Below are 27,861 nucleotides of genomic sequence, written 5' to 3'. Positions count from 1 at the left end.
CGACGCGCTGCCCAAAGGGTCCGTCGTGGGTCCACAGCCCCCCTTTCGCCCCGCCGGGCTCAGGAGGGGCCTCTGTGTGTCCCGCCTTAGGACTGTGCTTCGGGCAGCTTGAGGCTGGGCTCTGCCAGAACCGGGCCCTTGTGGTGCCTCTCCTGGCACAGCAGGCTCTTGGCTTCGCAGTTGAGGTTCTGGTAGGCGGGGGCGCTGGCGGGGGGCCGGTGGCAGACGGAGGCAAAGCTGAAGCCAAAGGGCCCCAGGCAGCAGGCAGGGCAGCTCAGAACCTCCTCCTGCTCCAGCACCCCCACGCTGCCCCCTCCGCTCAGGGCCAGGGCCGACCCCGCGTGCTCCAGCGGGGGCCCCGAGCCGGGCGGGGGCACGCTCAGTTCCGAGAAGCCCCCTCCCCAGCTGGGGGGCTTGCTGTTGTTGTTCAAGAGCAGCCCGTTGGCGGGCCAGGGCTGCATCCCAGAGACGGCTGTGCGGATGAAGCTGCCGTTGGCCACGGAGGGTGTCAGGGGGGTGGCTGGCTCCGCAGGGAGGGCGCTGGAGGGGCTGTCGGGACTGGTGTCCATGAGCTCGCCAGGCGGAGGGGAGAGGAGGGGGCGCTCTAGGCTGCTGCAGTCCAGGGACAGGAGGGGCTGGGGGGGGCGAGGACCCCCCCGGCGGGGCATCTCCGGGGAGGCAGGCAGTGAGCGGCACCTGCGGGTGAGGGCGGCCGACTCGGAGAAGTCACAGTGGGCCTCCACAGCCGGCTCCGGGGTGACGGGTGTGCCCGGCGGGAAGGGCGAGGGGGGCGGCAGGTCGAAGGTCAGCGAGATCAGAGACTTGCTGGGCGTGTCAAAGAGCTTGATGCGGCCGCCCTGGAGGTCGTGGCGCTGGGAGAAGGGGTTGACTCGCTGCGGGGTGTCCTGGGGCGCCCTGGGCGGCACCATGTCCGACTGGCTGCGCGAGAGGCGCTGGTCCGGGGGCACGGGAGGCTGGTCCAGCAGGCTGGGCGGCATGGCGGGCAGCAGGGGGTCCTGGGAGGCTTTGTCTGGAACAGAGGGAGAAAAGGGTGGTCAGGGGGTCGCCCAGAGGCAGACCTCAAAGCACAACGATCAGATGACCTTTAGGTTCCCCTCCAGCTCTGCCGTTCTCTGATTCTATGACCAAGTGAGGGCTGTCGCTTGGACCCACATCACTCGGGAGCGCAGGAGTCCTTTGGAGCAGGCGTGGCATTGCCACGACACTACAGTGTTGCCCAGTGGTTAGAGTGCTGGACTAGGAGCTGGGAGAGCTCAGGGTTCGAATCCCCACTCAGCTAGGAAGCTGACCTTGGCAGGCAGGCCCTGGCGCTTAGCCCAACTTACTTCTCAAGCTTGTTGCGGAGGAGGAACATGCAAGCCCCTTTGAACTCCTTGGAATAAAAGGTGATGTATGAATGTAATAAATAAATAGAATACTAATTTGAAAATAATAATAATAATTATACGCCACTTTCCCCCCTTTCAAGACAAGGCAGTTGGCAGAAAGCTGGTTCAAAAGAATATTTTTTTAGCTGTTGTTTAGAGTCCAGTGCCTCTGTCCCAAACAGGCTGTGCACTCAAAACCATAGAACTGCAGAGCTGAAGACAACGCGAAAAGTTAGAGATGTTATTTAAAAAGCCAGAAGAAGGAAGGAGGGAAGTCAGCTCTTAGGAGCAACTTCAAATGCAAAATGAAATGTAATATGTGTGCAGTGGTACCTTTGGTTATGTACTTAATTCGTTCCAGAAGTCCGTTCTTAACCTGAAATTGTTCTTAACCTGAAGCACCACTTTAGCTAATGGGGCCTCCTGCTACTGCCGCACCTCCAGAGCACGATTTCTGTTCTAATCCTGAAGCAAAGTTCTTAACCTGAAGCACTATTTCTGGGTTAGCAGAGTCTGTAACCTGAAGCGTATGTAACCCAAGGTACCACTGTATGTACAATATGTAACTAAAAAACTAATAAAGATTATCTTAAAAAAAAGAAGGATTGCAGAGCTAGAAGGGACCTGGGGGTCATCTAGTCCAACCCGCTGTGACGCAGGAATCGAAAGCCAGACTGGGAAGGGTTACCACGGAGGGAGAGTGCCGGGCTCCCCGGGGTGCTGGCCCTGTCGCTCTGCAGGGCGTCTCGGGCGTCTCTGGCTGCCAGCTGCTGCTTCAAGATGCCCTCCAGGCGCTGTGTGATCTCCAGGAAGGAGGGCCTCGAGGTGGGCTCCATCTAGAGGGGGCGGGGGAGAGAAGGCACCTGGCTCAGCAGCGGTGGGGAGACTGGAGCAGGACAGATTTCTGGGCATGGCACGCAGTTCTCACCAACCTCAGTCCCTCCTAAAGGGAAGTACTGTATTTTTCCGTGTATAAGACGACCCTCATTTCTTTTAACCCGAAATTAAGTTGTGCCGCTTTTGGGGGACGTGGGGGAGGTCACTTCCGCCAATCACTCACCCGCCTGCCTGCCTGCCACTGCCAATCACACACCTCACTGGAGCCGCCAATTGCCTGCCCGCCTGGCTACAGCCACCAAATTGCTGCTGCCAATCTCCTGCTTGCTGCTGCCATTAATCGCACGCCCCCCCCCCTGCATTCACTATCCGTATATAAGACGACACCCAATTTTTGCCCCCCCCCCTTTTTTAGCAAAAAGCATTGTCTTATACAAGAACAAATACGGTAGTTCTTTGGGCGACATGTAGCTAAAGGGTGGAACTCCCTGCCACAGGAGGCTAGAATAGCCACCAAGCCGTATGACTTGAAAAGAAGATCAGACAAATTTGTGAAGCAGAGGGCTCTCAAGGGAGGGAAGTAGCCAGGAAAGCTTCCTTTAAATTGAACCCAAAAGCTGCTCTCAAGGCCAGTGATATGCATTCGTGGTCATGGCTGGGGCTGGGACTCTGTATTCCTCAGGATTTGCCCCCCTCCAGCCCCTGCAAAACCACCACACCCAGCCAGGGCTGATTCTCTCATGGGCATATGGGGCCAGGAGGGGCAAAGAGGCTCCCTTCTGGCAGGTGGGTCTGGCAGCCTGAAGGCTCATTCAGCTCTGGGGGGTGTTGGGGGGGTCTTACGCTGCAGCAGTGGAAGGCCAGCTGGAGGAATGTTGCAGGGCAGTCGGCTCCCACCAGGTTGCAGAAAGCGGCCACATCCAGCCCAAAGTCCTGCAGGGAAGAAGGGAGAGGGAGTTGTCCAGCTTGCAACAGCCGTGAGAAAGGCCAGTTCCCAATATTTAAAACCAGTCAAGATTAAACTGCAGTTCTTTTTGTGGTGAATGGATTCAATATTTAAAACCAAGGAAGATTAAATTGCAGAAAATGGCCCATGCTAGGAAAAGAATTGAGAAGAAGACTGTCAATGTCATAATGCTGTTATACAAATCTGCAGCCACATCAGGAAGGCTGTGTCTGGTTCTGAATGCCTTGTCCAAAAAAGGGTATTTCTGGGTTGCAAAAGGAACGGAAAAGGGTCACCAGAATTTTCCAGGGGGTGGAGAGACTCCCCTAAAGGGAAGGTTGCAGCATTTTGGATTTTTTTAATTTAGAGAAAAGATCAACAGGTGACATGATAGAAGTTTTTTTTTAAAAAAAAAAAATAGCCATGACATGGAGAAAATGAAGAGTTTCTCCTTCCACCCTAGAACTTGTGGACAGTCAAGGAAGCTGAACGTCGGGAGATTCAGGACAGAGAAAAGAAAGTCTTTCTTTAGCCAGCACATACTTAAACTCTGGAACTCACTGCCACTGGAACCTGGATGGCTTTGAAAAGAGGACTAGACAAATTTATGGAGAAGGAGAGAGCTAGCAATGGCTACTAGCCAGGAGGGCTGGGCTCTGCCTCTGTGTTTGTAGCACCAGTCAGTGCTTTTGTGCACCAGTCGCTGGAAACCACAGGAGGGGAGAAGAGGCCTCTTGTGTTCAAATCCTGCTTGCTGGTTTCCCACAGGCATTTGGACTAGGTGGGTCCCTTGGCCTGATCCAGCCATCTCTCCTTAAGTTCTTATGACCTTCCTTACCCCAAAATAGCTCAACAACACAGAAAAATACGGTAAATTGCTGTGTTGGCACTTTGCGAAAAATAAGTGGGTTTTGGGTTGCAGTTTGGGCACTCGATCTCTAAAAGTTTTGCCACCACTGCCCGAGAGCCTGCTGGAGACCGATAATAATAATAATAAAATTTTATTTATATCCCGCCCTCCCCAGCCAAAGCCGGGCTCAGAGCGGATAACAACAGTAAAATAACAGAATTTACATAAAATCACAATCAATTAATTGAAATACATTCTAAAATCAATTCATGAGCCTCTGTCACCCTTCACCGGTCTGCTTGACCCAAACATGAAATGCATTTGGAGAAGCTAAGCTAAGTGGTTAGTGCAGACCCAGCCAAAAATGATGGGAGGATCACAAGATTCCAAATGTGTGCAGGGCTCAGCAGCTGCATCCAGCCGGCTCTGTGCTCATTCTGCCGAGAGCAGCTATTGCAGGCCCCTCCCTCGCCGAGAGAGAGAGAGAGAGAGAGAGAGAGAGAGAGAGAGAGAGAGAGAGCGCCCCCGGCGGCCGCGAGGTGGCAAGCAGGGCCTTCTCCACAGGGCCAAAGGGTGGACCAGCCGCTCTCTCCATGCCCCCCTCCAAAAGAGGAAGCACTCAGCCTGGCAGAGGCTCCCCCCCCCACATCTGGCATTCTCCAGAAGGATGGCAGCCTTTATCTCACAGAGCAGGCATCTTTCTGGGATGATGGGGCAGTTCTGGGGACGCGGTATTATCTGCACAATGCCGTCCACAGGCAACATTCAAACAATCATCAGGAGTGGGGGGCAGACACTCTAAAATTAGATGACAAGACAGAAGACCTGTTTTGGGGGGACAGAAGGTGGGCAGGTGGGGGGGACTCCCTGGTCCTGAATGGGGCAACTGTGCCCCTGAAGGACCAGGTGTGCAGCCTGGGAGTCATTTTGGACTCACAGCTGTCCATGGAGGCCAATTCTGTGTCCAGGGCAGCTGTCTCCCAGCTCCATCTTGTATGCAGGATGAGACCCTCCCTGCCCGCGGACTGCCTTGCCAGAGTGGTGCATGCTCTAGTTATCTCTTGCTTGGACTATTGCAATGCGCTCTTCGTGGGGCTACCTACAGGGGGGCAATTTCAAAAGTCTATATAAGGGCTTGCACACCATTTTTCTGGGTTCCTCCTCCTCTCCTGCGTGTGAGGGGAGCACCCTGTTGCAACAGATCAATAAAGATCAGGCTTACGAGCTGCTTTGCTTCTCAATATTCTCCGGTTGGCCTCTGTTTTTTTCTCCTAGCAATAGGGAACCTACGTAAGGACTCTATATGGGCTCTTGGGTACCCCATAAGGGGGAAAGGGCAGATTTTCATTTACAACAAGGCGCACAACCGGGAAACCTTGAATCTGGACCGTTTTCTCCCAGTAGCAACACATCCTGCCAAATTCTCTCCAAGATATTTTATCTGCACAATCAGAACAAATTTCAGGAAGCAAAAAGGAGGAAAAGTCTTGCAGAAAACCCAGGGGGTCTCTCTCCAGCCCTCCTGCCTTCTTCACCTTGAAGTCAAGGCTGCTGTGGAATTAGAGGTGGGGAGGGGGGGGCTACCACAACAATGGCTTCCTCCGCCCCCCAATCCCCTTTCTCTTGCCCGGCATGGCCAGGCAGACGCTCCTCTGCATCTTGGCACCAGGAGAGGTGCTGGGTCCCGGAGAAGTCATTCTGGAAACGCCCAACCCAGAGGCCGCCTTCCGGGGCAACCTATTATTAGAACACAGCCCAGGAGAGAGGGGACCGGGGCCCAATTCTGAGGCAGGCGGAGAGCGGAGAAGCACCAAGGGCAAAGGGGGGGGGGCACTGGGCTCCAGGGAAGCCCCTGAGACAAAGCACAGGCTGCTCTCCTAGGAGCAGGTTTTCTTCCCGTGAAATGCAGGAGGGAGGGACTTGGGGGGGGGCAGAATCCCCCCACCCAGACCTTTTCTCCTTCTTCCTTAAAGTGAACTGCTCAACTGCAGTCAGCAACTGAGTGCCCCCCCCCGCAACCCACCTCTCTGTTGGAAAGAGACAATGCAGCGAGTGGCACAGTTCTCCTCCAGGGGAATCGCTGGAGATGCGCAAAAAGCCCCCCCCCCCCACTGCAGCTGCTATATCTGGAAGGGAGGGAACAGTGGAAACGCCCCTCTGGGTTCAAAGAGCGGGGGGGGGGGGCAGGGATTTCATAGGAGCGTGCTGAGAGTTTGACAACTGCAGGGGGAAGCTGTCCTCATTTCTGACACATCTCCTACAATATACTGTTCAAAGTCGTTTTTAAAAATAAATATGCCCCATGATGCCAAACTATGACATTGAACATAATGTCTAGTTTGGCCCTCAGTTGTTCCAAAAATATCCAAATTATACAGGCCCTGGAAACTGATATTGGGCGTCATCTGTCTCCAAAATGAAGTCCTGCCTTTGCTCTCCCTTCACCATCTGAGGACCAAACCTCCCCAAAGATGCTTTGAAGTCCTTTCCTGCAAAATTCCTGTGCTATGAATCCCACAGGGAAGCCAGGAGAGATGACCTCTGGTGCCCCCCAACCACAAGAGGCCTTGGACTCCGCCTCCCACCGGCCCCAGCCAGCATGGTCACATGACAGCGCTGAGGCTGATGGGAGTTGTAGTCAGAAGCATCTGGAAGGCAGCAGGTGTTGGGAAAGTCCCTGCCCGGGCACCTGAGCTCCACCTTTCCCGGAGAGAAAGCTATTGCATGAACAGGTTATCCAAAGCAGCCCAGGTGAGCTGGGAGACCAGCATTCCTCAGGGGGCGGAGGAGGAGGGCCAATTATCGCCTCCTTCCTCACCTGCACAGGTAATAGGCATAATTAAGGGCCTCCCCAAGTCTCCTGGGAGGGAGCCAGGAAGGGATGCAGTTGAGCTACAGAGGCTGGGATGGGAATACCTGCGGAGCAACTTCTTCTGGGGGGGGGGTTAGAAGGTAAAGGGACCCCTGACCATTAGGTTCAGTCATGGCTGACTGGGGTTGCGGCCCTCATCTCGCTTTACTGGCCAAGGGAGCCGGTGTACAGCTTCCGGGTCATGTGGCCAGCAGGACTAAGCCGCTTCTCGAGAACCAGAGCAGCGCACGGAAACACCGTTGACCTTCCCGCCAGAGCAGTACCTATTTATCTACTTGCACTTTGACGTGCTTTTGAACTGCTAGGTGGGCAGGAGCAGGGACCGAGCAATGGGAGCTCACCCCGTTGCGGGGATTCGAACCGCTGACCTTCTGATTGGAAAGTCCTAAGCTCTGTAGTTTAACCCACAGCGCCACCTGCGTCCCATCTCTGGGGAGTTAGGGGGGCTGAATTTAATTCATTAGGAAGAACTTTCTGACAGTTAGAGGTGTTTGACAGTGGAATTGCAGCTCCTTTGCAAGGCAGTGAGCTCTTCGTTTGAGCTGTTATGGAAATTACGGGGGGGGGCACATATTTAAAGTTGTTAGATGTTACAAATATTATGCCTGAATGTATCCTTTCAACTTGACAGCTCAGGGAAGATGCCTAGCTTTAAAAATCATATAAAAATCAATCCCTTTGCCAGTTTCCTCCATTCCAAAGCTGTTTTCCCCTCCACCTCAAACCCCACTCAGGGGTGGCAACTGCTGAGCTGATTGTTGGCCAAGGGAAACCAAATCTCATCACTGGACTTGCAAAGGACTTTCTATTGTACTTTGGGTGGTGGGTAACTAAGAAGTATTTGCCTTATGCTAATCTCATACTTGGGTCTTGCCCTGACATAGCTGTCTATGCTAATCTTGTGTAACCCTCCCCTTTCTGAGGTTTTAGTGATGTAGCAATGATGTATCAATGATGCTGTACGGACTGTATTCTGAGATATGGTGGGAAAGTTTTAAAAGTCAATGTCGCCCCATGTTCAGGGTTCTATCGCTGCTGTTTGAACCTGTTGCGCAACAATGAAGGAGCTAAGTCTACTGGCTGCTGTTTTGCTCCAAATTGCTTGGCTGGAATTTCCTTCTTTTACTGACCGCATGGACCCACGGGGGACTTGGACCCCAGGGAGCTGGGCTGTTGAGGAGTCTCTCAACCCAGAATTTTCCTTATGATAGGTTTTAAAACAGAGGTCAGGTGGCCATCTCTCTGGGATTACTTGGCTGTGATACGAGCATTGCAGGGGGTTGCACCATAATAATAATAAATATATCTACCCCCCCATCTGACTGGGCTTCCCCAGCCACTCTGGACGGCTCCCAACAAAACATTAAAAACATAATAAAAGATCAGACATTAAACTAGATGACCCTTGGGGATCCCGTCTATGCTTCTGTGATTCTGTGGTTTATTTATTTGCCTGTGATGTCTGTGCAAATCCAGCCTTCCTAAACAGAGCAACCAAGGCAGCAAAAATGCAATGGAGCATTTCTGAAAGAGCAGGCAGATCTGGCCAGGAACAGCAAACTGCATCTCAACAGAACATATTAAGGACAGCAGAAAAGAGCTGAGAGACCCTCAGTGAAGCTGTGGGGTAGTGAGGGTGAAAAATGCCCCCTGTCTGCCCCAAACCATCATCCCTCCTCATGACTGAGCAGCTCAGCTAGAGAGAGGAACATGGCAGGCAACACACACGGCGCTGGGCACAGTCGTAAACAGATGTCAGGGTGGGGGAGAAAATCCACAGAGAGCTCTGAGGTTTTATTTGTGGATTAAGACACATTCTGAGCAGCTAAAGATAAAGGCCAAAGTGCCCGTCTCATGCCCTAATCTAAAGATGACCGTTTTTCACTCTCTTTCTACTCTCCGCTGAGCAAAGAGCCCTGGACGGATCTGGGTATCTGGGGTGGGAGGTCAGCCTTGCCTCCTTGGCCCAGAACCCTTGGTGTAACCCAATATCTCCAGCACCTGGTTGTGGAAAGGAGAGGAATCCCACAAAGTCTGCCACCCCCAGTTTGGGACCAAATCAAGCCATTCCCCTCCCAGACCGTCTTCCTCTCTCCCATCTGAGGAACTCCCACCTCCATGAAGACCTGAAAGCCCCTCTTCAATATTCTATGTCATTCTGGACGGTCCTGGTACAGGCATTCCCAGCTGTGGCCCCCTCCCAACTTTATAATTGCAGATCAGTCCCCTTTGCCCCTTTCCCCTGAAGGCTCCCCCAAGTCTGCATCTCGCCCTCCTGGGTTGCTCTGGAGTCATGCTAATTCAGAACAGCCACCCAAATATTTAAGCATGAACTTCACTCTGCTGGTATGAAAAACTATCCTCTCAAGTTCCCAGCACAGGGTGACTTTTCAGTCTAAGTACCAGACAGCATCTTAAAAAGCAGAGACATCACCTTGCCAACAAAGGTCCGTATAGTAAAAGCTATGGTTTTCCCAGTAGTGATGAATGGACGTGAGAGCTGGACCATCAAGAAGGCTGATCGCCGAAGAATGGATGCTTTTGAGTTATGGTGCTGGAGGAGACTCTTGAGAGTCCCATGGACTGCAAGAAGATCAAACCTCTCCATTCGGAAGGAAATCAGCCCTGAGTGCTCACTGGAAGGACAGATCCTGAAGCTGAGGCTCCACCTCATGAGAAGATAAGACTCCCTGGAAAGACCCTGATGTAGGGAAAGATGGAGGGCACAAGAAGAAGGGGGCGGCAGAGGGCGAGATGGTGGGACAGTGTTCTCGAAGCTGCCAGCATGAGGGAGGCAGTGGAAGACAGGAGGGCCTGGCGTGATCTCGTCCAGGGGGTCAGGAGGAGTCGGACACGACTAAACGACAACAACAACAACAACAACAACACCAGCCTGTCTTGTGCCCATGAGGCCAGGAGGGTCTCGGAGGGCCTCCAGAAGACCCCCTCAGATGCCCAGAAGAAACACAGCTGTTTGCTGAAAGGAGCTCAGCAGAGCAAGGGGAGGAAGCAGCCCCCCAGGGAGGGAGGGTCTTACCTCAGTGCGGGGCAGGTAGTCTGGGTCGGCCGGCAGGCGGGCGATGGTCTCGCAGAGGATGATACCGTAGGCAAAGACATCAGCCTGGCGGGATGGGAGAAGGGAGGCAGTGAGGCAGGAAGGGCCCCTGCGCATTCAGGGGAGGGGGAGACACCCCCCCCACACACACACAAAAAGAGGCTCCAGCCCCTCCCTTAGATCCAAAGGGAAACCGGGGACAGAAGAAGAGCCCCCCATACCTCCTGGTATTTGTGATCTAGGCCCACATCCCCACACCCACTCACCCTCCTGGTCAGCTTCCCCGCCCAACACCAGGCTACCCTGTGCACCCCACTTCCCCCCTTAATTCTCTGGCTGGGAAAGAGGATCAGAGAAACTCATGGAGGAGGAGGAGGAGGAGGAGGAGGAGGAGGAGGAGGAGGAGGAAGGCTCTCGATGGCTACTAGCCAGGACAGTTCTCCTCTGTGTCCACGGTCAGAGGCAGAGATGCTTCTGAAGACCAGAGGCTGGAAAGCCCAGGGGGAGACAGTGCTGCTGCTGCTGCTGCCCTCAGGCCTGGCTTGAGGCATCTAGTGGGGCACTCTGAGAGAGAGCAGGAGGCTGGACTCGAGGGGCCACCCTTGGCCTGATCCTGCAGGCTCTTCTAACGTCCTGACATTCCTCCATGCAGCACACGAAGAAGGGATCTCCCTCTCAAAAGACGTCCTGACTGCCTCTAACTTGGATGGCGTTAAAAGAGTGGCTGGGGAAACCCAACCTGTTGTTATTATTATTATTATTATTATTCAGGGAGAGTGAGCCTATTCTTGACCATCAGCCACTAGGGCTGGGTGATATCTGGTTGTCAATCTCATATTATATATCATCAGCTAGACATCACAATATAAAAGGTAAAAGGTAAGGGATCCCTGGACGGTGAAGTCCAGTCAAAGGCGACTCTGGGGTTGCAGCGCTCATCTCGCTTTTCGGGGAGCCTGTGGCGTTTGTCCACAGACAGCTTTCTGGCTCATGTGGCCAGCAGGACTAAACCGCTTCTGACACAACGGGACACCGTGACGGAAACCAGAGCGCAAGGAAACGCCGTTTACCTATTCATGATGCACTGATATACCACAATGTCTGGAATAAGGATGGAGCCAAGCAGAGGCATCAGCTGGCTTCATGGTTTCTCCGGCATTGTGGTTTTTGCAGAGCAAAATCACACACTGATTCACAATATCTTGCTAGGTCAAAAATTATGAAACTGATATCATGATATGAGCTTCAAACTGGTTTTGGATATCTTGCCCAGTCCAACTAGCCACAAGGGCTGCATATCCTCTGAAGATGGTAGAGTCTGAGACTCTTAATCTCAAGAGTTGTGGGTTTGAATCCCGTATTGGGCAAAAGATTCCTGCATTGCAGGGGGTTGGACTGGATGACCCCGATGGTCCCTTGCAACTCTCCAATTCGGCGATTCTGACTATGCCTGGGAGGGCAGCCCTGTGGCCGTCGTGCTGCTTGAGGTCCCTGTGAGGAGAGGCTGTGGAGCTGAATGGGCCCCCTCTGCCCCCCCCCCCCGCTTACGGTCCTACCTTCTCGTTGTACAGCTCCCCACGCAGGACCTCCGGGGCCATCCAGTACGGAGAGCCGACGACGGCCAGAGGCTCCTTCTCGCCCCCGTCACTGGGGAGGAAGCAGAAAGGGGGGAGGACCGGGAGAAAGAGGTCAGCCGAAGCCCAGCAGGACACCCCTCCGGCCCCCGCACGGCTCCCCCTGGCCAGGAAGGGCCACCCGCCTCACCTGTAGGTGGGGATCTTCTCCGCCAGGCCAAAGTCTCCCACGACGGCCGTGTAGCCGTTGTCCTCACTTCTCACAAGGCAGTTCTGAGCAGAGGGAGGAAGAAGAGGCGTCACAGGCGTCTGAGACAGGAGAGGGGAGGGCGGGGAGGGGAGGTGGCCGGGGGGGGCACCCCATGCCTACCTTGGAGGTGAGGTCGCGGTGGAAGATGCCCTTGCTGTGCAGGTAGCGGAGGCCGCGGGCGATGTCCAGGGCCAGCTTGATGCGGATGGGCCAGGGCAATGGGGTGGGGCTGTCCAGCAGCTGCTCCAGGTTGCCACCGTTGATGTACTGCGGGGAGGAGGAACAACAGGGGGTGGGTTAGATGGGCTCTGGGGGTCCCTGCCAACTCTACAGTTCTAGGCAGACCCACCCGGCCTCTCTCTCCGGCCCCCAGCCTCCCCTTGAGGGATGGCAGCGGCTCCCCATCCACCTTCCCTGGGCCCAGGCGGGCAGGCAGGTGAGCCTCACCTCCGTCAGCGCGTGAAGCTGGCCTTGGTGGACGCAGACGCCCATGAACCTGGAACGAGAGGGGGAGACAGAAGGACCCGTCAGGACGTCGGGGGACCCTCCCCTCACGCACTGTGCCCTGGGGACAGGAGGCATCCACGCCCCTCCGACCCCTTGCCCAGGGCAGAAGAGCAAGTGACCCTCAGCCTCAGGTCCCCGGTCTGTAAAATGGGAACAGCGCCTCTGGCAACGAGGAAGGAGGACACAGAGCTCCAGACTTTTTGGGGGGGGATAGGAGGAGCCCAGTCCACTCAACCCCCCACTTTCTAACACTGAGATCCACCCTCCTCAATGTACTTCACAAGAGAAGCCCCAACTCTCCAGAGCTTTCCATCTCCTCTGCTGGAACGAAGCGCTGGCTCTTTTGAACTGAAGCCAGAGTCTTCCAGGAGATGTTCCTTGAGCTCCCTGCAAAAGACCTAGGGCAGGCGGAGGTTGGGGGGCGGTACCCGGAACCCCCTCAGGTCAGGCTGGGCACCCCCTTTGGCCAGAGCCCCCCACTCAAATCCAACCCCCCCGCCCCCACCGAGGCAGCCTCACCGGAGGATGTTGGGGTGGGAGAGGCGGTTCATGAGCTGCACCTCGCGCAGCATGTTGCCGCGGTTACTCATCAGCTTGTTCATCTTCAGCACCATAATCTGCCCCGACTGGCGATGCCTCACCTGCAGGGAGAGCGGAGCCGTTCCTTGAGGGGGGGGGCGAGTAGCTTTTGCATTCAGTGACGGATTTAAGCATAAGCAGTGGCGTTGCAGGGGGGGTGCCCTGGGTGCCATGTCTGGGGGGTGACAAGAAGGCACCCTGCAGGGGCTCGACGCAGCATGAGCAGCCATTGCGCCACCACAGCTGCATGTGCAGGATCCTCTGTTTGCGGCTGCAGCCGTGAGCAGAGGAGCCCAGCACCGGCAGCAAACCACTATGTACAGTGCATGTGTGGCGTCACATGCATGCGCCGTACGTAACAACGCCGCACATGTGCTGTACATACGTGCATAACAACTCTGCACATGTGCACATGTGTTCGTATGGTGCTCGAGCGGCGCTGCTGGCAAACTGCTATGTACGGTGCATGTGTGGCATTAATACATTCGGTGCATGCGCCGTACGTAGCAAAGCTGCACATGCGCCATGCATAGCGGTTTGCCGCCCCGGTGCCACGACGCCTTCGTTCGCCCCTGAGTATAAGCTAAACAATCTCTAGCTTAAGGCCCCACTCTCTTGGGGGGCCCCAAAAAAATTTAAAGGAAAAAACAACTGGATGGACATTTCTAAAATGCAAGATAAAAAAACAAATAAAATAAAACCTACATACAGCAACATTTCAGTTCAACAATTACTTTGATAAAATACGTATAGGCTTGTGGGCTTCTCAAAAGAGGGGGGTCATTGGCCACTGTTGTAAACAAAATCTGCCCTTTTCCCCTTATGGGGTACCCAAGAGCCCATATAGAGTCTTTATGAAGGTTCCCTATTGGTAGGAGAAAATAACAGAGGCCAACCAGAGAATATTGAGAAGCAAAGCAGCTAGTAAGCCAGATTTTATTGATCTGTTACAACAGGGGGCTCCCCTCACACGCAGGAGAAGGCGGAGGACCCAGAACAATGGCGCGCAAGCCCTTATATGGACATTTTAAATTCCCTGCCCTGGAGCTCAAGACCACAACTCCATACATCATACATACAATCTATGTACATGCTTGGCTGGTACACTTATGAACATTTAACACATATCTAAGACCTCAAAATTCCTATCACACCACTTTGAGGACATGATGGTGGCCTAGTTTCCCTCCCCCCACTGGTGGACGAAGGGGGGGCGGGGGGGGCGGTCCGCCCTGGGTGCCATCTGGGGGGTTGACGTCGCTGCTGCCCCTGCCCCCACCCCCGGGGACGCTCAGTGCTCACTGCCCATTTCCAGGATGCTTGGCACTCGCCGTGCATGCCCCAGGACATGTTGCGGTGTGCTGCGCACCCCCCGACGCACCCACCGGGACGCGCAACAGCTATGTCCCCAAATGTACGTCGCTCCCAGTGCCAGAGCAGGTAGTTTTGCCACTGTCCCCCCCCCCCCACGTTCTGCAGCTCTCCATATGCCATGGAAGCAGCTGGTGGGGGGAGAAGGGCTATGCAAACGGGAGGTTTTCCATGACAGCCCAGCCAGAAGCTGCTCCCATGGAAGACCCCCCCCCCGGGCTTCCTGGCATGGGGAGGAGAGAGAGGCGTCTGCGCCAGCCCACACCTGCAGGCCTCTGAGACAGCTGCCCCCCCCCAGCCGGGCCCAGCAGCTGCTTCTCCCCCCTGCAGGGAGTCCTCCTCCGAGGGGCTGCCTCCCAGATTCCTGGCAGCTGCCGTCAGCTGTTGCTCTTGCCCTTTTTAGTCGATGCTCCAAGGCCCAGCGGGCGAGGCTGCCTGCTCCTCCTGCGCCGCCTCTTGCTGCTGCCCCCCCCCCTGCAGCCCCAGGGAAGACGAGGAGGAAGGGGGCAAGGGGGTCTGGGCAGAACAGATTGGGGGGCAGGGGAGACCCAGGGCTGGTGGCTGCAGGACCCCAGAGGGAAGGAAGGAAGGAAGGAGTCCCCTTGCAGAATGTCTCTAAGGAAGAGCACCATCCAGCTGAATCACAGAACTGCAGAGTTGGAAGGGACCATCCGAGTCATCTAGTCCAAACCCAAAATGCAGGAATCTTTTGCCCCATGTGGGGCTTGAACCCCCGAACCGGAGATGCTTTACTGACTGAGCTGTCCTGTACCGAGCGGAAGAGCACATCCTCCACCCACTGTGCCCCCAAATCCCAGGTGCACTCTTCACATGCTCAGGGACCCTCTGCTTCGTGACGCCTTCACATCACCCTGGAAGTGTTCTGGGGCTGAGTCTGACCCAGCGCAGGGCTGCCTGGTGAGAGAAACTCAAGGTGGGCCAAGGTTCGACCCCAGCATGATTGGCAAGGGCATAAATCCCCCCCCCCCAGCTCAGGTCAGGGGATGCTGTGGGGTGGGGCTGGGCATAGGGCTGCCATCAGCCTTTCACAGAGGGACCTTCAAGGGTCCTCTAGTCCAACCCCCAGCAATGCAGGAATCACAGCTCAAAAACTCCAGACAGGGCTACCCCTTTCCCCATCGCTTCCTGCCACTCAGCACTGGACCATCTTGCTTCCGATCTCTCACCATGGCAGCACCTCTTGACCAAGCTATTGGCCTGCCGGTTGTCACCTTCCACAGATATGCCGGCAAAGATGGCGATAAGAACACCCTAAGCAAGAAGGAATTGAAGGAGCTGGTACAGAAGGAGCTCACCGCTGGACCGAAACTGCAGGACGCAGAGATACAGGCATTAATGAAAGATCTGGACCGCAATGGGGACCAAGTGGTGAACTTCCAGGAATACGTCACTTTCCTGGGTGCCACGGCAATGATTTACAGCGAAGCTTTGAGTTCATAAATGTACACCCCAGTGGGGCAAAGTATCGTGGTTCGGGATTATACCTCTGCAGGCGGTTTCACCTCCAATAAAATTTAAGTTTTGTAATAATAAATAATAATAATAATAAACTCCTGACAGGGGCCCCTCCCACCTCTGTTTAAGAACCTCCAAGGAAGGAGAGTTTGCCACCTGCATTTATTCCTGCATTGCGAGGGGTAGGTCTAGATGACCCCTGGGGTCCCTTCCAACTCAGCCATTCTGTGCTTCCACGATGATTTTCTGTGCCCAGGACAGACAGACTCCCAAGACTCTCCTTGGCCATGCCACCTCTTCCCACCATTGTCCTGCAAGGGACCAGAGCTCAGCAGGGCAGACGCTCTCAGGTGCCAGGCAAGGAGTGTGTCTCTCACCAACTGCTGCCAAGGCCCGGTGGGTGAAAGGCGATAGCCCAGCCTCACTAATGCATCCCTTCCGCCAAGACCTTCAATTATTGAGCTCTCTCGCACCAAATGGTGGCCCAGAGATCACCTGTCACAGGTGTCGCCTTACATCAGAGTCCGCCACTGCCCCCCGCAAGCAGAGAGGAAGCACCTCAGGGCAGGGACTCCCTGCAAGACGGAGGACTAAGAAGGCTGCCAGCCCCACAGATGCTCCAGCCGTTGGGTCTGGCCAAAGGAAAAGCCACGCAGCAGCCTTCTAGTCCTCAGGGTTGGTTCTAACATTTTGCCAGCAGCATGGAAGGAAACTCCACCCCAAACTCATGTCTGGCGCTTTCCCCCTAAGCTCAAATGCAAGCGCCTTGCAAGAGTTAAGGCCTCCTTCCCAGCCTGTTTATTCAGGCAGGATGTCCAATTTTGGAGCCTGACATTTATGCAGCAGAGACTTCTCCAGAACCTCCCCTCTGCCAGCTCCCTTCGGAGGAAGGGCCCGTCCTCCGGGCTTACAGAAATGAATAGAAAAACCGTAAATCACATTCCAGGATTTGCTCCAAAGTGCAGGGCTGATAAACCAAGCATATTCCAGAATCCAGCCTGACTGATCAGGCTCCAGATAACAGAGTTAATGCTCGTGGATCGCAGACACTTTGATCTGGCTCATCCTTCCAATCATAGAATTGTAGAGCTGGAAGGTACACTCAGGGGTCATCTAGCCCAACCCGCACAGCCCCTTGCTGTGCCAAAGCCAGGCCAGAAGCTAGCCAGCAGGACCAGAGGTCAAGCCCCCGCCAGCCATAAAAGCCCAGGCAGGGATGATCCAGCAGGTTGGCTTGGGTTCGTTTTCTGAAACGCAGGTGGTTGTTCCCGGATGACCTTGTGCGTCTCCCTTCCTACAATTCTATGGCCCCACTTTTCTCCAAGGAGCTCAAGGTGGAATATAAATGCAGAAAAAAGAATCAATAAATGCGGCAGAGCAGGCTCAGAACAGCAGCGGGAGAACTTTGCCTAAGGAAGTCAAGAATGTGAGCTGACCCAAACTCTAGCCGTAGCAGAACATCAGAAGAAGAGCCCGGCGGCAGGATCAAGCCGGAGGGAGCCCTCCTCGCCCTGCTCTCTAATCCTGCAGTGGCAAAGCAGATGCCCCAAAGGGAAACCCGGAAGCAGGATTCGAACCCAAGAGCAAGTCCTGTGGTTTCCAGCAACGGATATTCAGCCATGGAGACAGAGCTATCAGTAGCCCTCTCCCCTATCAATTGGTCTAATCCTCTTTAAAGCCGCCCAAGTCAGCAGCCATCCCCGTCTCCTGTGGGAGGGAGTTCCGCAGTTCAACTCTGCGCTATGTGCAAAAGGACTGTCTTTTCTCTGTCCTGAATCCTCCAGCATTCGGACGCAGGAGGAAAGGCCTGTTTGCCAGACAGAGAGATAGATAAACTTTATTCGCATTAGCCAACGGCCATAGCAACATATACCGTATATACAATTAAAAAGACAACAATGGGTAAAAAGGGCAATCAAATGACCAAGATTATCGTTCATATACAGAGAGACAGACCTGCCGCCTCCTGAACTCCCTGCATCCCTGACCCTTTCCCCTCCTCAGTCCCATTTCAAGGTCGTCCGGAGCCAGCGCCACCCAGGGACCCAGCTGAGCACCAAGGAACACAAAAGCATCTGAGGGAAAGGCCAGAACGGAGGGACGTGATGCAAGAGGGAACAATTGGGGCCTCTGTTTACGTCTAAACAAGGCGGCATCACGGGCAGCGGAGAAGTTTGTGGCCACCTCTGTCCCAGCAAGGTCTCTTTGAAGGCACCTCCTGTAATGCCAGGGAGGCACCAGGGAGGCAGATCTGGCCCAGATAAGTTCCAGCCTCAGAGCCAGACAAGCCTCCTAATGAGGTTGTGGTGGCTGCCCAACGCTCACTTAAGGAAGTCCTGCCCAGCTGGAGCTGAGCGTCAGCACTTCCGGGCTGGGGCCTGCGAGGATTGCAAAAGGATTGGGCCACAATGCCCTTTCCCTTGCAGCTGGGGGGAGATTTCAAAATAGTTGGAAGAGGAGAATTTTAAACCTACTGATGTGCTTATTACATGTTAGTGCTTACATTTCTGGGAGAATTTCAGCGCAAACCAGAGTTAGGAACTCAGATATAGAACTGATGGGCAGAATCTGGAACCAGCGAGATCAAGCATTCCAAAAAGACTGGAATAAATTTATATTATGTTTGAAGGACAACTGTAAGCAATTAACATCACTAGCAGGGTTATCTGAAGATTTGTAAGATAAAATTTCTACCTATTCAGGATGAGCAATGTAATAACTTAGGTAATAAGAATAAGAATAAGAAAGGAAGTGAAATGCAAAGATGCAAAATTTAAGTTTGTAAACTATTAGGCAGGAGGAAAGCCATTAAGCTCAGTTGAGCCAAAAAGATTTAATAAGAAGATACGATGTTACGCAATGTGATTATATGTAAAACTAATAAAAATTATTATACAAAAATAGAAACTCAGATATAGAAACTAGGTGCCAAATGGCTCCTCAAACCAGGGTTACAGCTGCCAAAACGGAGTGCCCGGTGGCCATTTGGGGGCCAGATGACGTGAAAGTTGTAATTTTCAATACATTTGTTCTGATTCTGCAGATAATGTATAACTGATAGAATTCGACAGGATGTGTTGCTAGTGTATGAGAGCAGATCCAAGGATCCCCTGGCCTGCGCCTCCAGATGGGGGAGACGTCAGGCACCATCCAGGCAAATGGGCATCTTCTCTTGGTCGCAAGCAAGAGCCGGGTGCAACATGTGCCTGGCTAATTCTGAACATTGGTGCAAATACTTTGAATATCCAGAACATAGTGCACAGAAGCATGCGGGAAAGAGATGGGTTCGCATCCAGGAAGGATTAAGTGAAAACCGTTTGTTTGGGAGGAGTGGGTATGCTGTGGTGCAGGTATTTTCAATTGTGTCCCTCTCTAGGTGCACCCATTGTTTTGTCTCATCTTCTAGTATATATGGGATTATATGGCGTATTTGGTTGGCAATGTAATATGCTTCTATGTTGGGGATTCCCCATCCTCCTTCTGAGGTGGGGAGGTGCAGGTATTTGGGGCTTATCCTTGGTTTTTAATGTGAGAAGATAAAAGGGTGTAGTTTTCTCTGCCAACTGCGGAGTTGGGTTGGGGGGATATAAGTGAAAACTGTCCTGGCAGGCCAGCTCTCAGCCGAGAGAGCCTCTGTTGGTTGGTTGGTTGATTTTACTTCTACGCCGCTTTTCCAAAATGAGCTCTGCTCAAAGCAGCTGACAGCAGACATTCAAAACATCAAAACACAAAAATAGAGCATGTTAGTAAACTCAAAAACCAACAATTTAGCAAACAAAGAATAAATTCAACATTACAAAAAAAAGGGGAAAGAAACCAATCTAGGTTTAAGTACACAAATACAAAACAAAGCGAGAGTTATGGCAATAAAGTTACTGTTTTCTTCTGCTCCTACAATAGAAGGGGCCTGGCCTTACTGGGTTGTTGTTTGAGGACAAACCAGGAAAAGATGGCAAGACACTAAAAAAAAATGCTGTCAATAAGAGGCAACAGTCTGAAAGATGCTTCAAACCTGTCCCTGGTGTTTCTCCAGCCCTGGTGGCAAAATAAGGAGATCAGAAGAGGCCTGAGTCTGGATCAGGCCAGAAGAGGCCCATCTGGTCCAGCACCCTGTTCTCACAGGGGCCAACCAGATCCCTCCAAAGGGATCCCACAAGCAGGATCTGAGCGGAAGCAGCTCTCTCCAGCCATGTGATTCCCAGGGAATGGCATAATTGGCAGAGTTTGACTTCCTCCAGCCGGGGAGGTGCAACATAGGCATTGTGGGCAGCAGCCTCTGGAGAGACGGGCTGATTCATTTATTTGTGTAAAAAAAGTATATACTGCTACATCATAAATAAAAATCAAAGAGGCTTATAGCAACGGTATTTATATGCAATACAAACCGCAGAGGAAAATTAAAACCAAGAGATCATCAACTTGCCATGACAGAGAAAAGTTTTGCTAGCAGCCTGCATAAGATTATGGGAAGCGGGTCTTGTCCTGGGAAGCTCTGGCCACAACGACAGTGAGGGAAAAGCCCCCATTAAAGAGGCCTAGAACAAGAGAGCTGGAAGGGACCCCAGGGGGCATGCAACCCACCCCTGAAATGCAGGAACCACAGCTCAAGAATCGCCCACAGGCGGCCCTCCGAGCTCTGCTTAAAAACCTTTCTGCCACCCTTTGCCACCGCTGGCCCAAGCTCCAGCCTGCATTGACCTGATTACGGCCAGACTGGCGTTGGCAAGAGCAGACAAATACCGGCACAGCCCAGCCTGCTTCTGAAACCAGGACGTGGCAGGACCTGATGAGCAGCTGGCCTGATCCAGTCGCTGACAGACGCGGAGGGTGGCAAGGACAGGGCAGAGCCTCCCTCGGCTGGCACACCACTTGGGCCCTGGCAGCATCTCCAGCTGGCAAAGGGTGTCTCTCGTTCCCCGGGGGGCCCTGCAAAGCCACTCCTGCCAGCCAGAGCAGGAGGTGCCTGGGCTAAGGGGGCCAGCGGCCAGACTGTGCCTCGGAGGGCAGCTCACGGGCCCTAGGCCAGCAAGAGAGTCTCTGCTTTGCCCGCAGAAGGGCCCCGGGTGCAACCCTCACCACCACCAGAAGGAAAAGATGCCCGGCTCTTTGGCCTCTGGCTGCCAGAGGAGGGGCTGCTGGGCAGGGGGTGGGCAGGGCAAGGCAGCCTCCTGCGTCTAGTCATTCCGCCTTTATTTCATGAAATCTATACACTGCTTGTTTGTTCAAGAAAGCCTCCGTTTACCAAAAAAAGATTAAGCAATAAAATTATCAATAACAACCGACAGCTATAATTTAAGACTTTCATAAAGCTAAAATAACAACGGAATAAAAATGGATTAAAACTGGCAGCAACCTTCTCAATCTCTGGGTAGGCTTGTCAAAACAAAACCTGTTTCTAGCAGGCGCCGAAAAAGAGGGTGCAGCGAAATCGCCTCCCTGAAGTCAAGAGACAGGGAGTTCCAAAGGGCGCAGGCGGCCACATTTACAAGATTCCTGCCTCGTGGTCCCTCCCAGCGCTATGCTTCTCTTACAAAGACGTTCACACGCTGCCACCCCCACCCCTTCGGAGGCTGTGCTTCCCCACATGCTCCAGCCCTCCCCACCACCCACCACTGCTCCTGCACCCCCCAGGGGCCGGGCCCAGGCTGCAGCAGCTAACAGAGGAGGGCTGGGCTCAGGAAGAGCAGTGTGGAAGCCCCTGCCCTGGCTGGGAGCCTGGGGCCCCTCCCCAGTCTGGCTGGCCCTCGGCCAAGACCCACGGCCACCCCCCAACCCCACAGCCTCTCCTCTCCTGCTGCTTGCTCAGAACTCCTCCTGGCTCAGGAAGGGCTTCCCACCCCACCCCACCCCACCCCATTCCCACCCCCAGCAAGGCCTTCTGTGCCCCTGCAGGCTTTGGCACCTTGCTAGTGGGGCGAGCCAGCCCCAGAGGCAAAGGGGCAGCACGGAAGGAGCTGGGGGTGGCAGGAGGAATCCCCAGAAAAAGTGACCCCCAGATCAGGGGAACAACTGGCAGGAGCTGCAAAAGCCACCCATGTCTCTCTCCCCCCCCCCTCGCTTTCTTCCGTCTGGTCCTGCTGTCAGCAGAGATCCTAGAATGGTAGCGCTGGAAGGGGACCCTCAGGGTCATCCAGACCAACCCCCCGCAATGCAGGAATCACAGCTGAAAAGCCCAAGGCAGGCCCCACAAACTGCAAAAAGGTGCGCGCGCACACACACACAGAACCTCCCTGCAGAGTGGGCCAGAGATCACAAAGGGTTGTTTCTACACACACACACACCCCACTCCAAAATCCATGCCTCTTGCTGTGCTCAAAGTCCCCCCCCCCGGGTGCCTCTGTGTGGGTGGGCACCCTCTGAGTGGCTTCGGCTGCCCGCCAGGGCAAAGCAGGGGCAAACCCAGATTAGTCGGCTTCTAATTCCCCTCTAATGAGCCCTGGGCTGGGTGCGGCACCTAATGACCCTAATAATCCCTCGGCACAAGCCAGGAAGGAGATGAGAGGCGGCAGGCCAGGCCGGGAGAGTCTGCCTGGGGGAGGGGAGAGTGGGGGAGGGTGCCCCCCCAAGAGGGCAGAGGCAGGGGCACCTCGCACACAAGGCTCAGAGGGCAGTGCTCACTCCTCAAAGCGGCCCCTGGCACAGAAGAGGGCAGGGCCCCTGCCAAGACACTCCAAAGGGGGGGGGGATCCGAAATGGCACCTGGTCTGGGGACACCCTGGCTGGCTGGCAGGCAAGAGTCACGAGCTGGCCTGCTCCTCCTCTGTGCATGGCTGGGGGGGGGCTGTTAATGTTCTCCAGCAGGCAGAGATTCCTGCAGTGATGCCACCCACTCCTGGCACGGGGCCTGCAATCCAGGCACATTCCCAGAGCCAAGCTCCGCCACTCTGCTGCTGCTGCGGCCGCCCACCTCCCTCCTGGCAGCAGCTGGGGCCCAGCTGGGCCTCCCCACCCACCCCAGTGGCTTCTGAGCCCACTCCTCGAGGCTGGCAGGTGGGTGGGCAGCCTTCAAGGCGGCAGAGGCTGTGCCAGGCCTTGCCCTCCTCCAGACCAAACTCCAGACCACGCCAGGGCAACTTGGGGCACCCCTCCCAGTTGGAGGCAGCAACCGAGGAAAATTTGGGGCCCCAGGGGCCCCAAAACTCTGGCCCAGACACCGAGGGGGCCAGGGGGGTCTAGGGGGTCAGAGGCTGTGCAGTGCATGTGTGTTTGTGAATGCCTTTCTCTGTCGGGAGCCTCCTTTGACTACTCAGAATCATGAGCTTGTTGGAAGGGACCCCAAGGGTCATCTAGTCCAACCCGCCACAATACAGGAATCACAATTTGATTTTTCTGTCTTTCTTGGATGGTTTTGCCTCTGCTCCAGTTTTCCAAATCCAGAGGAGGAAGGCTGAGCCCTTGCTGTTCCTTGTGGGGTAACGCCAGCCTTGCGAGGTAGGCAGGGCTGCAGGGCAGCGCCTCCAAGCCCCACAGCGTCCCTTCAGCAAATGCCGCTGTCAACATGTGCAACACACACAGACGCAAATCCACAAATGCAAACCCTGCGCACAGCTTGCGCAGAAAGCCTCCAGGCAGAAATGTGGGCTCCCCACTGTATGTAGTTGGGGGTGGGCGAGAGAGACCACAAGCCCCCCCCCCCCGCTCCCAAGGCAGGGTCTGCCCCCCCACATCACTGCAACCAGGGGACCTTTAGCAAGCCACCCAGAGCAAGCAGAGGCAGAGACCTCCAGGTGACTCGAGCGAGCAAGTCAAGCCGCGAGGGGCCGGGAAAGGCCCAGGATTGGAGCTCAGCCAATTCCAGCGGCGGAAAAGCTCCTTCCTGACTCCCAAGGCAGCCGCCAGACCCCAAACACAAGCCAGGGCTCCTGAGCATCTCTTCCAATATTTACAAAATACTTTAGCAAGCTGGGACTGGCCCAGAGACACAGAGCAGCCCAGGCATGGGGGGTCCAGCACCCCCACTCCGTGGGGGAAGGGCAAGCGGCCAAGGAGAGACCCAGCGAGGGACGGAAGGAAGGGCGGCTCCTGGAAACAAGCGCTGGCTGGCCGGCAGGAGCCCAGGCGGAGGCGCTCAGGATCAGTGCCAGGAGACACAGGGGCCGGGGACCCAATCAGACCCAAGAGCCCCCTTGGGCTGGCAAGCGCAATGCAGGCAGGGGCAGGCCGGCCTCTCCTGGGACCCAGGATGAGGGGGACCTGAGCGGTCATCTAGTCCAGCCTCCTCTTAGGGGTCTGCCCCACAATGCCCTCCTCAGTGCCAGGATTATGCAGCCCAAGAGCAAATGGACTTGGCCCAGAGAGGCCCAAGAGAGGAATGTGTGCCCTGCACCCAGTGCCTCTGCCAACCGGGCGCCCTGCCGCTGTTTTGGACTACAATTCCCATCAGGTGGGGGGCTGCAGTCCCAGACACTTGGAGGGCACCAGGCTTGCGAATCCTGCTCTGCACCACTGAGCGGCTGCTCTCAGTTTACAGGCCTGGGGGCTCAGCGTCTCTGGTTAGGGGGCTTTCTATGGGGCCCATGCAGCCCTGAAGAACTTTTCCTCGTTTCAGCTGCCCCCCAAAATACACAACACACAATCCTGTATCTGCCGCTTTAATTTGCATGTGACGCTTTTAGCTGCTCCTGGAATTGCAGAGGATAAGTCCTTTTTTGAGGAGGAGGAGAAGCAGACAAGGCCTTTGCTCAGCCACAGCTGCCTTTGTGGAGACAGTGGGGCAAATCTGGGGGATTGGGGGCTGGAAAAGGCCAAAGGATCAGCAGCAGCTGTTGCTGCATCTGTCCTGGTGACTGGAGACCCTCCTGGGCTGCCCCCCTTGCCCTCCTCCCCTGCCTGAGGGCCAGTTCCCTGCAAAGGGCAGGACCCCACAAAGCCGCCAGCCCCATGGGGGGATCAGCCCACCCTGGGTCAAAATCCCCTGAGGGAGACCAGCTGCAGGAATCTCCGGGGCAGCCCAAACACACCCAGGAGTTCAGGGCGCCAGGATTTGCACAGAGTGGCACCCTAGCTTGCCCTCCTGGCAGAGATGAGCTCAAGGGTCAAAAGGCCTTTGGCTGGCCCTGGCAAGAACCGACAGGGGGAACCACCTGCCCAAGGCTGTTCCGAGGAATGCGCAGCACATGTGGCCCACTCTGTCCTTGGCCCCAAAGCGGGTGGCATCTGCCTGGCAGAGGAGAAGCTGGGAAGGCCAGGCCGGATGACTCAGGAGCCGAGGCAAAGCCCTGGCCAGCCCAACTGGCCCTGCCTGGGATCCTGCATGACACACACACACACACACATACACACACAAACGTGCAGAGTGCAATCTCCTGGCGCCTGCACCTTGCCCCTTGGCCCTTCCCCGCAGCCCAGCTGCCAGGACTAACTGAGAGCCCTCCCACTTCCTCCCCTGCCCGGGCACCGGAGGGGACTTTGCCGCTCTGCCGTTCCCTCTGCTCCTTCCCAAAGTCCTGCCAAGAACTGGCAGCCGGCAGCGGGCATGGCAGGATCCCAGCATGCACTGCTCCCTCCGGAGAACAAGAACTGGGACACCTTCAGGGCTGAGTGCCAAGAGCCCGGCCAGGAGAGGCCTGGGAAGGGGGGGAGGGAGGGTGGCTCTTGGCCAAGCGCCCTCCTTAGCCTCTCCGGGGGGCCCTGCAAAGGGAGGGGCCTCCTGGGCACCAGGGCTGGCAGCCACAGGGCAAGCGAGTGGCATTGGCAGGCAGGCAAGGAGGGCTCCCCTAAGGCCTTGGGTCAGGCCAAAGGGGACTCACCCAGGCCAGCCCCCTGTTCTCACCGTGGCCAAAACCAGCAGGCAGGATCTGAGGACAGAAGCCTCGCCCCTCATCAGGTTTCGAGAAACTGGGATTCAGAAGATTCTTTTAAAGCCACCCAAGTTGGTGGCCTCCAGTGGGAGGGAGTTCCAAAGTTCAGCGATGCCCTGTGTGAAGAAGGGCTTTCTTTTCCCTGTCCTGAATCCCTCCTGGAAGTCTGCACATGGGCAGAGGGCGGGCTGACTGGCAGGAGGCCGGACGGCGCTCAGGGTCAGGTCTCAGCCTGCATTGAGGCCTTTTGCGATGGACGTGGCCAGTCCAGAACACAGGGGGCCACCACTCCCGAGTCAGGATGTGTCCCTCAGCCCCCACCCAGCTTGCCTTGCCTTTAGCGCAGGAGCACCAAGCCCCAAGCAGGCAGCTGCCAAGGGGGTGAAAGTGTGGGGAGAGGGTTTTGATGCTACCCAGGCTGCAGCAGCTGTCAGCCCGGACCCTCTTTGTGCTCAAAACCTCGTGGGTGACTATGGAGGAGCCCCAGGACCAGAGGAATGGATCTACCAGGCAGAGTTTATCCAGTCACTTGGGGGCCCACACCAAAGGGGTGCAGAGAAGAGCAGGCACAGCAGAGACTCTGGCTATTCTGGAAGAGGGAGCACTGGACGGAGCCTGACCCTGGCACATTGCGAAAACAAGGAGGGGGAATCCTCAGCCGAAGGAGCGGGCCCCTCCCCACCCTGCCCCACTCTCCTTCTCCGACGGGGCAGGACAGACCCCCTGGCTCCCCCAGGCCCACTCGCTGCCCCCTTCAGCTCCCCCCTCAGAGAATAACAGGAGATGTTCCAAGAAGCCTGCAAGGTAGGCCAGCGCTGCAGCTGAGAGAGAAGGGCTCAGGCACAGAGTCAGAGCAACAGTCCACAAGGCTGAGTATTGCAAGCACTGGCTGGCAGCATCAGCTCGCCATGTTTTTCTCCTGGGGACGGAAGTTGTCCCTTCTGCACGCCAGGCAGATGCTCTGAGCCGCGTGGCAGAGTGAGTTCCCGAGGAAGGGGAGATGCGGACGGAAGGTATTTTGACCCCCCGAGCAGTGGCACTGCGCCAGCTACTTCGTGCCAGGGGCCCACAAGTGTGAAGCTGAACCCCGGGAGCCTCGCCCACCCTCAGGACTGAGAAGTTCTCTGCAAGCCAAAGGACCCACGGAGGGGCAGCCCTCCTCCTGCCAGCCATCGGGCACCAACACGCCACCTGTTCCAAGCCTGCCTTCCTGTCTCTCGTGGGGTACTCAACCTTTTGGCCCCCTCAAAATCCTTGCCCAGCTCACCCGGGCCTCATGCATGTTGCCCCAGGAGAATGGCTGCTGCCACCTCTCTGCCCCAGGGCACCCCAGCCTCCACATCTGGGGCTAGAGGGCAGCCCCTACATGGTCACTCTCATAGAGGGGGTGCTGCTTCTCCAAGTGTGCCCCAGCTGCGCCCTCCGGAGTGGCGGAAAAATGCCAGCCCTACCCCCTGGCACCGTCCCCTCCCACCTCACCCAGGCTGTCCAGGCTGTCAACAGAGAGCTGGACCCTCCCACTCGCACACTGACAGAGGAGAACAGGCACGGGGTGGGGGCGCCCAGAAGGGACACCCTCTCCCCACCCCAAAGAACAAAGCACCCGTGCCAGGGCGCCATGCCAGGCCCCATGACAACAACACGCCTCCCAGCTGTCATGACAGGGCCTGGCCCAGACCACGAGCATGCGTGCCAAGTGCCCGAGCAGGGCGGGGGGGGGGACGACACACAAGTGGCACAGCGCCCCCCCCCCAGCCTGGGGACCCCAAGGGCTTGACAGAGCTGGCTCTGAAGGAGCTGCCCCCCCATCAGGAGGACACCCCGCCCCCGCCCGCCCGCCCGCCCAGCACGGGGCTGTCAGATTTCCCCCGGCCCCCGCCAGCCTCCCGCGCGGCCCGCCGCCGCCGCCGCCGCCGCTCACCTTGAAGACCTCGGAGAAGAAGCCGGCGCCGATCTTCTCGCAGTAGAAGTCGTCGATGCGCGCCAGCGTGGAGACGGCGCTGCGCAGGGCCCGGTACGAGGAGGGCCGCAGCCGCCCCCCGCCCGCCCAGCCCCCCCCGCCCCCGCCCGCCCCCGCCCCCTCGCCGCCCTCGCCCGCCTCGTCCAGCCGCAGAGAGAGCGCCGGGCGGCGCGCCCCCGACGCCGACGCCTTCTCGCGCTCCATCGCCGGGGCGGCCCGCAGCACCCCCGGCCCCCTTCACATGGCGGGCGGGGCGCGCGGGGCGGGGCGCCCGGGCCGGACGGGAGGAGCAGCGGGCCGGAGGGCGCGCGCGGGCGGGCGGGCGGGCGGGCAGCGAGGGCGGCGTCGGGGCTCCGGGCGCGGCGTGGCGATCGCGGCTGGTCTGCGGCGGCCCCG

General features: G+C 56.2%; 1 protein-coding gene and 1 pseudogene across 2 annotated transcripts; one reads left to right on the top strand and one right to left on the bottom strand.

Annotated features, from left to right (window-relative positions):
- Positions 1-11: 11 nt before the first annotated feature.
- TESK1 (testis associated actin remodelling kinase 1) lies at positions 12-27,684 on the bottom strand. Its single transcript, XM_081881491.1, has 10 exons — positions 27,427-27,684; positions 12,799-12,920; positions 12,220-12,268; positions 11,893-12,039; positions 11,713-11,795; positions 11,505-11,595; positions 9,931-10,014; positions 3,069-3,158; positions 2,077-2,224; positions 12-1,030 (listed from the first exon to the last, which is right to left on the bottom strand). The coding sequence occupies exons 1-10, from the start codon at positions 27,667-27,669 to the stop codon at positions 87-89; spliced, it is 2,001 nt and encodes a 666-aa protein (XP_081737617.1). The 5' UTR covers positions 27,670-27,684; the 3' UTR covers positions 12-86.
- On the top strand, positions 15,344-15,747 carry LOC309352290 (protein S100-A6 pseudogene; annotated as a pseudogene). Its single transcript has one exon. The product of its transcript is annotated as a protein S100-A6 pseudogene (transcript).
- Positions 27,685-27,861: the final 177 nt, after the last annotated feature.

The sequence above is a fragment of the Podarcis erhardii genome (assembly GCF_964252035.2).
Source record: "Podarcis erhardii genome assembly, chromosome: 11".
Lineage (NCBI taxonomy): Eukaryota > Metazoa > Chordata > Lepidosauria > Squamata > Lacertidae > Podarcis > Podarcis erhardii.
The sequence above is the reverse complement of the archived record's forward strand: the minus strand, read 5'-3'. Positions and strand labels throughout refer to the sequence as shown.